Raw genomic sequence first — 13442 nt, 5'->3', positions numbered from 1 at the left:
AGAAAATTGTTAGTTACAAGTCAGTACATACATCAAACGAATCGGTAATTTCCATATATTACAATTAAATGATCAAAACTTATATGAATGTTACTTTAGGGACAAGACCAAGTAATCAACATTAATAAACATAAATTAAGCAAGCATTACACCAAAAACGTAAACAATTATAAACAAAAGGATAACGGTATTAAACATTTCATTCTGCATTGCGGTTAAACCAAGTAAATTTCAAAAACAAAAACTGAAACATACAAAAGTATAAAATGCGGCATATAAAACACAAATACGATATAAAGAAATGCAAAGATTAATACCTGCACTAAAAAAACCACAAAATAACAACAAACATTTATGGAGCGACGCGTTCACGACCGCCATTCAAGACAAGATCCCAAACGTAACCCCCGTTCGTGCTCTTCAGATGGCGCAAATCGCTCTCCCCTCCTAAAAATTGCGTGGTTGCCGACTCTCAAAAATGTGTGCATCGTCGTAAGTTGTATATACAGGGTGGAACCTCTTAATGCTCTGGCCGAGCACCGATGTGTCCTTTTTACTTCAGCTGACCGTGCTTAATTTGAAGGAGGAAAAATTGGCATACATCGTCTGGGAAAGAAACTCGCTAAAGCTGTAAACAAAAAGCAGTACGTAGGGTCGCTACTTCTCTAGCTACCAATAACAGGTATTGAACTTGAAACAGGGGCAGTAATCACCTCAACGTTTCCGTGATTGCCCATGAGGGAGCGGCATGGTTTGAAAAACCTGCAGAAGGAACCCAAAATTCATAAAAACAAACGAAATATTAAAATTCATATTTCTATCCTGCACCACCTAAATTTTTGACTACCACTAAAAATTCCCAATACCCAAGTCCTCCTCACCCCTCCAAAACCTCCCTGGAACTACTATGTGTAAGGCTACAATCGCCTAAAATCGTCACAGTCGAGAAATAAATGAAAATCATGTTTCATAAACACCGCTAGGATTGCGACTGCATTCTACGACAAGAAATGCCCTCTGCGGTATTCTTTTCCGCCCTTGCACGGCCTAAACCACTAAATAGTTTTTTTAGCATAGCAAATGAAAGGTATAATGTTATTGTTGATAATTAGTGAGATGCTCTAAAAATGGATAGCTTCCTGAGAGTTAAACTATTCGAATTTCCCTTTATATTGAAGTTATAGCACAGACTGCAAGGAAGTAAAATACAGACACGGTTGAAATAGTATATTGCATAATAAGTGTGCTAAGAAGCCTATTTCGCACGAGTATTTTGCGACACGAGCGAGCGCAGCGAGCGAGTGTTGTAATAAAATCGAGTGCGTAATAGGCATTAGCACTCGAATTATGTACTATACTTTTTCTACGACTTGAATATAATTGATAAAAGATTGATAGATTACGATTGATTTGGTTCTAAATATTCGAACTTCGAACTAAAAATTAGAACTGTCAAGTGTCAAATGTCATGGTCTATTTAAGGGTACGTTCCACTTAACGCCCGCAACGACCACAACGCCCGGCTGCCGTTCCACATAACGACCACAGTCGTTATGGTCGCAATCGCGACGTCAGATATGACGTCATTACTAGCGACCGCAACGAGCCCACGGCGCTCGCCTATCGTACCTGGGTCAGCGTGGGCGTTCTAATTTTATAACCTTACATTCTTGACAGGAGACATTTCTAGAGACATTTAACTGTCAGACACTAATTGTTTGAACACGCATGCGTTACAAATTTTTCGTTTTCGCTATGGAGAAAATATAATTACGTGTTTCAGTACGTAACCTTGTGGTGGACATCACTATGGATGTTCTACATGCACAAACGGGTAAGTATATATGCTGATTCGTGAATGTTAAAGTTATTTGTTAAGGAAAATTCTGCTCTAACACAATTTTCTTTATTGCAGATCTTAGATTTGCCACTAGTTTCAAAGCTGCATTCCCAGAAGAAATTCTGGGGAGAAGTGTTCATTATCATCGTATTAAGTATGGCCGCAACATTTATGATAGAAATTCAAAAGTCGTCTTCAATATTTTATTAACAAGAAGCCATATCTTGTGTAAAGCGAAGAAGTATGTGTCAATAATTGGTACTGAAAAATAAAAAAAATTTTACTAACTTAATGTGACTTTTGAATTCATAATCCACCCCACTTTCTATCCTTTACGCATTACGATCTCCTCAACGGCGTCCATGTTGGAAAACTGTTCACTCACGCGTGACGTCACACCGTACCCAAAAGCGTTCCACTTAAGGGTTCGCCCACAACGCCTCTAAGCTAGTGGAACGACAAAACCGCGGTCGCGGTCGTGATCGTTGTGGGCGTTAAGTGGAACGTACCCATAAGGAATACAAAATACAACGTAACCTCACTTATATTCCATGAATGCACGCAGCGAGCAAGAATTTTATAAATACTTTTTACTTAGATTAGAAGTGTATTGCAGGGTTTTTACATCCCTATTCCTTACTGCAATGTGAGTTTTATTTTAGCACCATAGATGCAATAGCCAATAGGATACAAGATACAAGTGTTGAAGTTGAAGATTACTACCTAACTAGCTCAGGTGGTGTTTGTGCTCTTTTTCATTACAGTTTTGAACGATTTCTATTGTAGTTGCCAATGTATTAGGTACCTAACTATCGATAATACTAAGGCCTTCAAAACGCTGCGTCTTTTAACGAGTTTTCCCGGGAAGGAAGCATCGGACTACCCAGTATTCTAAAGTGCATTATTCCGTGTTCCATATGGAAGTCGTAATTGGCACCATCCATTAATTCTTCGAGTACTTATTGTAGTTTTCTAAAATACAAAATAGTAGCAACAGAGTTTGCTTAATTAACTAAACGCAGCTTCAAACCATTCTTGAGTAGCCCATTACGATTATGAAAAATAATTGGGCACGGCTAATAAATTACGTACAGGCTCCATTCTCCATTCTCATACAAATGGCAATGTTTAAACAAATTATGAGTAATTCTGTTCAAAGAAGTTTACAAAATGTGAAACATAACCTACAACAATAATATCTGACGTTACTTCATTCATTAGGCAGGGCTGACAACCTACTAAATTAACATTTCGCGTTTGACCTTTAACCTGTTACGTAATATATATATATATTAAGTAACAGTTCTAATTTTCATTATGCAACCGTATGATATAATGAACGATTTAGACGTGCAGTACAGGGTGACATTTTGGGTATGTTTACGACATAGGAGTAGAAAAAATACATATGCATACCATTATCAGACGTCTGTCGACTTGTCAATATCGCGTAGTCTTTATACAGATCACAGCGTACATTGAAAGCAATTTATTTATGTCCGTCTTTCGTTTTAAAAATACTAGCGACAGCGACTATATTTACATATAAAAATCGATCGTTAACCATTTATTTCCCCATAATGGAGTTATTTATAGGACTGGAAATCTAATTGCAACTGGAAAAGCATATAGCGTAATGAACAATTTATTACTTTGAACGTCATGCGATGTCGAAACACGTAACGACCATTAAATTTCGAAAAATTGATTTACAGTTTCATAACCAGGTGCTTCGAATGTCTTAACATTTTCTCAATAAAACATCAAAGTCGAATTTCCAAGGTTCGAATTTCCTCTAGAAAATTTTACTCAATGCATTCAAGTTTTATGTTAAGCAATCGCAATCTGTGAAAGAGTGATGGATGAATTCCTCTAACTAAATACCCTCGTGTGGATGAACGCCTACGTCAAACGTTAGTACTACAAACCAGTAAAAATTTTTTACTCAAAATCGTCCTGAAACCTTCATTTTCATGCCTACTTTCTGTCAGGAAACTTTAGTTTACCCAAAATCGTCCTGAAACCTTAATTTTCATGCCTACTTTATGTCAGGAAAGCGTCAGTTTCCATGACGGAAGCAGACCAGTCTACTTTTCCTGCCGCCTGTCACTTTACCGGCCGCACTTGTCACTTTACCTGCCGCACCTGTCACATTGCTAAATGTCTATAAAGACTCCTGTCATCATCATTGACAGATTGACATTAATCAAAAGTTCTATATGAAAATTGAAATTTTATGTTAAAATACGATTTCGGGTAAAATTTAATACAAAACTCGTCAGTAAAATGTCATTACCTGACTCGGAAATTAAAGTACTCGGCCCCTCGCACTTCAATATTTCCTCGCCAAATGTATCATTTTCCTGACTTTTATGTAAATAACTATTGCCGATAGGAATAATTTTCTTGTAAATCAAGGGTTATCATACGTTTTCCGATTATAAGAATGATTCCCTTAAAGGTCCATGTAGGCTAAACTCCCGACAGAATATAATCAACGGGAAAGCGCGAATAAATTAAGCGACCCATCCGGAAACGAAATACTACGTTTAAGCACTTTTTCGTGGTGTGTGCACACTTTAAAATATAATTAATAAGATCCGTCATAATTACAATTTGATGGTTTTTCGTTAGTGCAGGATAAGTACACAATAAAAAAACCAGAAATTCAGATCCAGAAAAAATGTTCCATTACGTTTTACATCTTCGTGGGAATTTTGATACATCCGACGGCTATCCAAATTCGACCCACATTCCAAACGAGCTAGGGTAATCTAAGAAATATCCATTTTACAGAGGAAACCGATTCAATGTTATATGCGAAGAAAACTAGTTAGAGATTGAAGTTCAGGTTACGGTTAATACTATCCTTCTTTGGAAAAGGTAGCTTCAACTTAGACTTATACGATTCAGCTGAAATTTCGGCGCCGCTCTGGTAATATCAGCTTGTTGTTGAATGGAAATTTTAGTACAAAGTTGCCCGTATGAATTACGTATACAAACAAGCCTGCTTCAGGTTCTCGACAGTATGTATCAATATATTGTTTATGCACAGGAATAAAAAGTCAATTTCCCATTGAATATTAATTTTGCCCATTTATTAATGAGGTTTTGCTACTCAAACTAAATGTCATAAAATTTATCGTATACCACTGGTAACAAAGTTTTATTGGTAACACAACGCGTCTCGAAATGAGGTCACTAAAAGTTTACCGAACTTGCCTTTTTAACTAGTCGTTACAATCGCAAATTATAAAAAAAGTTCTTTATTTATAATGGGATTTGACAATTGGTTTAATATCATCCTGATGTGTAAAAGATGGCATGTAAATGGATTGCTATAATTCCCTTAAATTTTAATCCCCCCTCTACCCCACCGTCGTAGCGGTTCAGAACTGGCAACATAGTTGAGCTCGTGCTTATCTACGTACGCAGTCTGCGTTTCACTCAAAATACACATCGTTATCGCTCTTATCTCCAAACATACTTTCGTTCATGTTTACTATGAAGCAGTACATGTGTAAATTTCCCTATGTGTAACAAATTCGAAACAAATGATTTTTGAAACAGCAAAGCGATCGTGATAGCTTTTTGATACATTTAGAATGATTCATGTGAACAGTCAATATTTATAAGGGATATAAAATAAAAGAAGTTTCTAGGTACCTATGTACTGTAAGTCGGCTATCCCGTTTTTAAACAGTTTCCAAATGCTGGGCAAGTTTACTCAGAAATAAGACCTAATCTTACTTCTAGAGTTTTAGTTTTCATAAAATGAAAGAGCGTGTATGACCTACTTCAATTGTAATTGGCATTTTCATGACTTTGAGGTTTAACGCAACATGCCGGTGGATGGTGCACAAAGGAGTTCATTATGTGTTACTCTTTCCGATGCATTCATAAAACAAAATGAGTTTCTGCATAAGAAACGATTTTGTCATTGTACGAATTTGAAATGCCGTTTTTCATTTCACGTCTTCTAACTTTTTTTGAAGTTACTTCGCGATGACTTTAGAAATTGCAAGCTCTCGGAAATTTCAATCAAAAAAGTTTTATTAAATTACCTTCTTCGTGCCGAAGTTGGCGCGATAATGATTTGTCTCCTATAGGTAAAAATTGGAAAAGTGCCGCTCGCATTTTTAACTCGAGAAGGAATACAAAGGAATAAATCAATTGTATCAACTGATCATTGTGAATTTCGTCATTTATAATGCGCTTTCTAAACGTATTACACGCCAATGAAGTTTATCGCGTAACATAGATTCGAAAGTGAAGATTCTATCGAACCTATTGAATGGGTAGTTGTCCCTCGTTCCGGATATCAAGACCTACAGACGAGTTTCGAAATCAACATCTGGTTGACGTAGCGTGGTTTTTATTACCTACAGTTAAATTAAACTTCGTGACAAGATCATGCAATCGAAACCACAAATTAATTGAGCATTTTTGAACAAATTTAATTGAGTCATTCTCTAGGTCTATCTGTGTTCCAAATTTGAACTTTATATAACGAAGAGCGGTCGGACGGACGGCCGGTCAAAGGTTCGGTCTTCTTGACGTTACTCACGTTTTTTAACAAATTATAAAGAAATACAAAGATTACCATCCGTACTAAGTAACACAAGCAAAACAACACGATCCCCTTTTCGCGAGAGCCGTACGTGCTCTTGGAACGGCACACACAGCTTTTGAAAATATTTCCAGAATAAAAAGGTTTGTTGAAAGAATATAGTATTGGATATTGGTTGTTGAGATTTCCGCCCATGTTGCATCAATTTTCTACTACATGTCATACGTGTATTGTGTGTTGCCTACTTCTAATTTGAATTTCTGATGCAACATGGCGGCTGGGCGTAGCTTTTTGTCTCGCATAAAGCAAGTGTAATTTAAGGTATTTTTAAAAGCGCCCTCTATTAAGCAGCAGTATAACCATGTACCGTTTCAAACTGTAAAAGGACACTTATGGATTCATGAATTGGATGTCGTTCCAAAAATGTTAAAATATTCTTATTATTGGTAATACCATTGTTTAATTAAACAAGGGCGAGCTACTCATTCGCTTTGAATTTTTTGCAGCGACATCTAATGCATATGCCACGAACTTATAAATTAAGATGGGCTGCTGATCAAACAGTTGCATAGAGGTAGAAATTGCCCTAGCATGGGCGCGGCCATGATGTGCACATTTTAGTTATTTTCTAGGGGAATTTTCCTAGTGCTCAAGTTTTGAGACTATTGCAGCCTTGGAAAATGACATGTGTCACAGTAATTTATTTAGGAAACGTGAGGTTAATGCTTGTTTATTAGTTAATTTGAATTTCGCGCCAAGTGAGTGCACATCATGGCTGCCCCCATGGAGGTGTCATTTGTCAATTCAGCATTAGTAAGTTCGTGATAAATGCATAAGCATAATGTTACAATTTTGACTTTTTATAATGCTGCACAATAGAGGGCGCTTATAACTATACCTAAATGTGTTACCCATGAAATGCAGAAGGATGCTGTAGTGTACTTAACCCCCAGGTTCTACACCAACTTCACACTACAAGAACACGGAAATAAATTCAACCCGGCAACGTTTAAAAATGGCCACCCGAATGACTGTTCTCTCCAAAACTAAACAAGATCCCTTAAATTAAATTTGAAAAGTGGCACGTGATAAAATATCTAAGGCAGGGCCCCCTTGCGTTAGTTATAAACAACGCTATGACCTGAAGCACAGTAGAGAAGGAACGTTAAATAAAACACTGAAATTGTGAAAGGTTTGTTTAATAATGATCCTAATTATTATGATTGCAAAATCTCGGAAATTTAAGTCCAAAATAAATTACATTGCAAAAATAAACTTTGAACATTCACCGAATAAAATAGAGATAGGCTGGGGAAAAAAAGAACTTACCAATAAAAAAACCAGCCATCAAATTAATATTAAATTGTGTTGTAAAATTAATTGTTTGTAATGATGTGAATGAGTAACATAAAATTATCACAAAAAGTAGCAGGCTAGCAGGTAAACTTCAAGAGGTAACATATAGGTTAAAAACAAGTTTTGGGAATTATGGGTCAGGTAAGCAGGTACCATCTCTGGTGCAATAAAGTCCATTTGTTAAAAACAAGTTGGAAAATTACATGACCTTGTAGGCAAATTTAACTACAAACCAGATATGTGGAAATTACTGAATCGCCATTCATTTATCGCACAGATTCTAAACTGAAGAGCTTTGATTAGCGTAATCCCGCTCCTGCAAGATGGGTAGCCCGCTCCTGGTTTCGGGGTATCGAGCCTACACTTGAATGTCAAAGACAATCACAGAATTAGGTGCTGTAACTCAATTTTGACTACAGTTTTTTTCCACCCCCGTGACTTGCTTCATTCACGGAGAAAACTGTTAGTAACAAACAACAAGTCAGTACGTACATACATCAAACGAATCGGTAATTTCCACATATTAAAATAAAATGATTAAAACTTATATGAATGTTACTTCAGGGACAAGACCAAGTAATCAACATCAATAAGCATAAATTAAGCAAGCATTACACCAAAAACGTAAACAATTACAAACAATAGCATAACGGTATCACACATGTGATTCTACATTGGGGTTAAACCAAGTACATTTCAAAAACAAAGATTCAAACACAAAAAATATAAAATGTGGCATACAAAACACAAATACGATATAAAGAAATGCAAAAATTACTACCTACCTGCTGTCCATCGTCCATATTTCAAGCTTGCACGAAGATAACATAATTTTTGAGAATCAGGCAAATCTTTATTTTTGTCTATTAATGATGTAAACACATCGTAAAATTCACGCCAGTTAGCAAAATTCCCATCAAATACGGGTAGATCAATGCGTGGCAATTTCACATTGATGGGTTTAGCATCAAGAACTTGTTGAGTGGTTTGATTGACAACAGTGAATTTTTTTAGTAAAAGATTTGCTCTGTTGAGGCCCCCAAAATATCTATTTTGAAAGGTCTCTCTTTCATTTAAGTTTTTATCTACATCTGGTTCCAACATATCGATTTCACTTTGTAATAAATTATATTCATCGAAAAGGCATAGAATTTTTTGTGACCTGGTATTCAAATCGTCACAATCAACAGAATCGCTTGACTCGAGTACAACTAGATATTTTTCGAATAGAGTAATCTGTGACAAAATACTACCACGTTTATGCTTTAATTTTTTTAACTCATCCATATTAAATATTAGATATGAAAGGAATAACTTAATGGGTTATAGGTTTATGTTAATAGGTAACTTGAAATTAATAATTCAAAGATGGAACGAACTCACGAATTTTGGTGTGGGTGTCCATCGTCCATATTTCAAATTTAATTTGAGTATGGTTTTGAATTTTTGCACAAGATCGGTTAATAGCGTTGCTGCTAATAACTCTAGTTTAGGAATAGTGACAGGTTTTAGAGGTGAAACTCTTGATTTGGCAGCAAGAAGTTTTACTGAATGTTTGTTATTCCGATCTGTTGCCCTTAAATATATAGTAGCTCCGTATGCATATTCCGACGCGTCTGCAAACCCGTGTATTTGTATACTAACAACATTGTTAATTAACACAAATCGAGGAATTGAAATATTGTTAATACAATTTAGGTCTGACTTAAATTTCATCCACTTGGTGTGCATGTTGATAGGCACAGACTCGTCCCAACTACATTTACTTCGCCACAACTCTTGTAATATTAGTTTCGCTATGACAATGATTGGCGCCAAAAGACCTAAAGGGTCGAATAACTGAGCTACTGTAGTTAAAATTGACCGTTTTGTCACTTTAGAGGCATTCTTAAGATTATTTAAAGAAAATGTAAAAGTATCGTTGTTTGGGTTCCAATACATCCCTAAAATTTTGGTGATTATTTCCGTAGAGTTAGTTTTTAAATTACAATTTTGATGGTTAAGTTCTGGTACGTTACTTTTCCATTTCTGTAAAGAGAATTTGGCCTGATTAAGAATAGTAATTAAATTTGCTTGTATAGATTTCAATTCTTCTACAGAACTAGCACCCGTAAGTACATCGTCGACATAAAAATCACTTTTAATAATTTGAGACTCGATTGGAAACTGGAATTCATTTAAATTAGCGAGTTCAAACAAACAGCGAATAGCTAAATATGGCGCAGCAGCTGTGCCAAACGTGACAACGTTTAAGTAATACAGCCCAAGTGGTAAAGAAGGAACTGCTCGCCAAATGATTTTTTGATATTTCCTATGATCGGGGTGTACGAGAATTTGTCTATACATTTGCTTTACGTCTGCTGTGAGAACGTAAGGGTGGGTTCTAAAACGGGCTAATATCGAAAATAAATCATCCTGTATGGTTGGACCAACGTACTGTATTGAATTTATGGGTATACCTTTATTTAAGTGACACGAACCGTCAAATACAACTCTTAATCGGGTAGTTTCACTGGATTCCTTTTCTACTGCGTGGTGCGGAAGATAAAATGAATCAGGTTCATTGAGTTCACTCTTGGATAAATGATTTTGGGTAATGTAATCCTGAATACAATCAACATATAAATTTTTAAAATTAATGTTTTGACTAAATTTTCTTTCTAAATTCTCAAATCTGGTTTTAGCTACATTGTAAGAATTCCCTAATTGATCAATATTGGTTTTTAATGGAAGTTTGACAATGAATCTTCCATCACATTCTCTAGTGGTTGTTTCTGTAAAGTGCGATTCACAGAAAGCTTCCTCTTCGGTTAAATATTTGGACCTTGAAATAAATTCATCAATTTTCCAAAAATTTTTCAATTCATTGTTTAGTTCTATCATTGTTAAAAAAGATACAGTTTTGTCTACTGGTTTTTTACTATATACACTACCTGATGTTACCCAACCTAGCTTTGTTTTTTGAAACAAAGGCCCGTTTGGTTGTTTGATTTGACCTATAGATAACAATTCATAAAATATACTTGCGCCTATTAGAATATCTATGCAGCCTTGTTGATAAAATGTGGGATCTGCAAGTTTTATGTTTAAAGGTATATGCAAATTATCCAAATTCAATGTAATCGAAGGTAATTGAGTAGTTATTTGTGGAATAACAAAACAGTTGAGTTCGATACTAAAATCAGAATAGATAGATTTCAATTTGACTGTCGTAGAAAATTTGACGTTGGAGGAACTTTGATTTATTCCTGTCACTATGGTATTAGAGGGTTGCATGGGTAGATTTAACATTCTACAGGTTCTTTCCGTTATAAAATTAGATTGCGATGCAGAATCTAGCAAAACTCTTACACGAATAGGTTCACTATTGTAATTATAAACGTCAACTTTAGCTGTTGATAATAAAATTTGTTGGCATTGTGAATTGTTGTAATATGATGCACATTCATTTGGTGTAACAGTTTCCCCAGATTGGGTTGGAACTGTTGGAAGTGAATCGTTAAATTGAATTACAGAAGTGGACGTAGCTTCTTTTACCTTAGTATCAAAATGTAACAAAGTGTTGTGTTTCTGATGGCACGTCCTACATCTTGAAGAAATGCAATTGCTAATAAAATGCCCCTTTCGTAAACAATTTAGACAAAGCTTAAGTACCTTTACACGTTCGATTCGGTTTTTTGCATCCATTTTTAAAAATGCATCACATTGCTGTATAAGATGATTTCCATTACAATTAGGACAACAAAGTGTGGTTGAGGTTAAAGTTCGATTAGATATGTGATTTCCAAATTTGAGTTTTACTGGAGTAGTATTTTTAATATAGGGTTTTTTTGAGGAATCACCTAAATATGAGTCTGGTTTCTTATCCGATATGCTCTCTAGTACATTAGTTTTTGTATTTAAAAATTCTAACAACTCTGACAACAAAGGCAACTTATTATTTGAATCGGGTTTCTCGTTTAATTTCTCCTCCCATTCTTGATTGATAGTTAAATTTAGTTTGCTCAAAATTATAGGTATCAAAATAGCATCCCACTTATCAACATCCTGCTCGTTGGCCTTTAGACACTGAAGATTATTTTCAATGGTATCTATAAACCTTCGTAAATTCGCGCGCATATCAAGTATCGGTTCAAGATTTAATAAATTTTGTACGTGCGTGTTAATGATTCTACGTTTGTTATTATAGCGTTTTTTCAATGCTTCCCAAGCAATAGTATAATTTTGATCAATAGTCTCTAAGGAACTTAATTTTAAGGAAGGTTCTCCTTTCAAGCTTGCACGAAGCTTAAATAACACAAATAACAACAAACATTTATGGAGCGACGCGTTCACGTCCGCCATTCAAGACAAGATGCCAAACGTAACTCCCGTTTGTGCTTTTTAGATAGCGCAGGCAGCTTTCAGTTCACAGTTCACCGTCGAGGCGTCTGGCGTTGCGGTAGTGGGGCTGGTGTTGCAACTCCTCCTATGGTGACCATCTCAGTAAAGTTAGTACACTCCCTAACATCGAAAATTTAAAGAAGTTAACGTTGAAGAGGAAATTAACCACTATTTAAAATTTGGTTAATCGACTAATGAAAGTAAATAAATGACCTCTTGATCCAATTTTTGTTCTCTTCTGCAAGCGCTGTCTGTAGGTTAACTTAGATAAGGTATTGACTTTGGGCTCAGGAATCAAGGGCCCAAAGTCAATTAAAATTGGAACTTTAAACAAAACGTGGATGTAAACTTGAAAATTAGAGCTTGGGAATACAATGCTAACTCAAAACAAACAAAAAAATTAAAACCGTGTAAAGAAATCACATGTAACTTCCATTGGAACGAAAAAATTGAGATACCTCCGACTTGATTCAAACTCCATATAAAGCAGAGTACATGATACAACAATTAATTCAGCAAATGGCGGCCACTTGCGTATTTAATAAATTCAATTTAAATCCTCCAAAATGAGAATCCGCTTAAGTTTGGCCGTGCTCGCAAAATAATCAAGCGCATTCCAAACTCGCTTTAAGGAGTCCCCCATTCATAATTCGCCACGACTAACTACGAAACAATTTGGAAACTATAGTAGTACTCCAACAAAAATTACAGTGGTACTTCACCAATAATAATTCATATCTACTTGAGAAAATAAAACTGTCACAAAGAACAGTGGGAGGAAAGTAATTCCCATTAATGACTAGTTACGCACTATCTAAAAATGCTGTAGATAATGGTGTTATTCTCGTAAAAACTTTTTAAAACCTGGTGGTTTAATGAAATGTTAAACAATCTGAAAGTGGCACTTTGTAAGTGCCGACAGCGGTGATTACCTTTTTCTTTCTCGCAATCCTTCGCTCCTTTTTTTTGGTGCGATCTGTTATAGAAAAAAAAGCGCGCGTTCAGGGGGTTCGAACCCGCGTCATCACAATCGAAAGGCGTTTTTTTATTTTAACTGCATTTAAAAAACGCAAACTTTGGATTTTTAGGATCGTGACTACCATCTAATTGGAGCAAGGGACGAGAGTGAGTCTTTAAATTTTTTGTGCGACAAGTGCTGAGAATCCATTAGTTTAATTATACGTTATTGTGATCGAACAACACCGAACCAAACCCTGGGATAATAAGGACACTTCAGATCAAAAGCAAAAGCAATTATGTCACATAGATTTCTTCTCTTGGAATTAAAAAAAA

At 35.7% G+C, this 13442-nt stretch overlaps 1 protein-coding gene across 1 annotated transcript; it reads right to left on the bottom strand.

Annotated features, from left to right (window-relative positions):
• Positions 1-10665: 10665 nt before the first annotated feature.
• On the bottom strand, positions 10666-12023 carry LOC116170112. The gene is made up of 2 exons (XM_031486305.1): positions 10942-12023; positions 10666-10798 (listed from the first exon to the last, which is right to left on the bottom strand). Exons 1-2 carry the CDS (start codon positions 11883-11885, stop codon positions 10777-10779), a joined length of 966 nt encoding a protein of 321 aa, XP_031342165.1. The 5' UTR covers positions 11886-12023; the 3' UTR covers positions 10666-10776.
• Positions 12024-13442: the final 1419 nt, after the last annotated feature.

This window comes from Photinus pyralis, unplaced genomic scaffold (assembly GCF_008802855.1).
Source record: "Photinus pyralis isolate 1611_PpyrPB1 unplaced genomic scaffold, Ppyr1.3 Ppyr1.4_LG5, whole genome shotgun sequence".
NCBI lineage: Eukaryota > Metazoa > Arthropoda > Insecta > Coleoptera > Lampyridae > Photinus > Photinus pyralis.
The sequence above is the reverse complement of the archived record's forward strand: the minus strand, read 5'-3'. Positions and strand labels throughout refer to the sequence as shown.

What these genes read in the sequence shown, in the direction of transcription:
- LOC116170112 (XM_031486305.1), bottom strand. Translation starts at nt 11,885, where the DNA reads ATGCGCGCGAATTTACGAAGGTTTATAGATACCATTGAAAATAATCTT. An exon ending in TCTATCTATTCTGATTTTAG is followed by an intron (nt 10,799 to 10,941) that starts TATCGAACTCAA and finishes TAGATATTCTAA; the next exon opens with TAGGCGCAAGTATATTTTAT.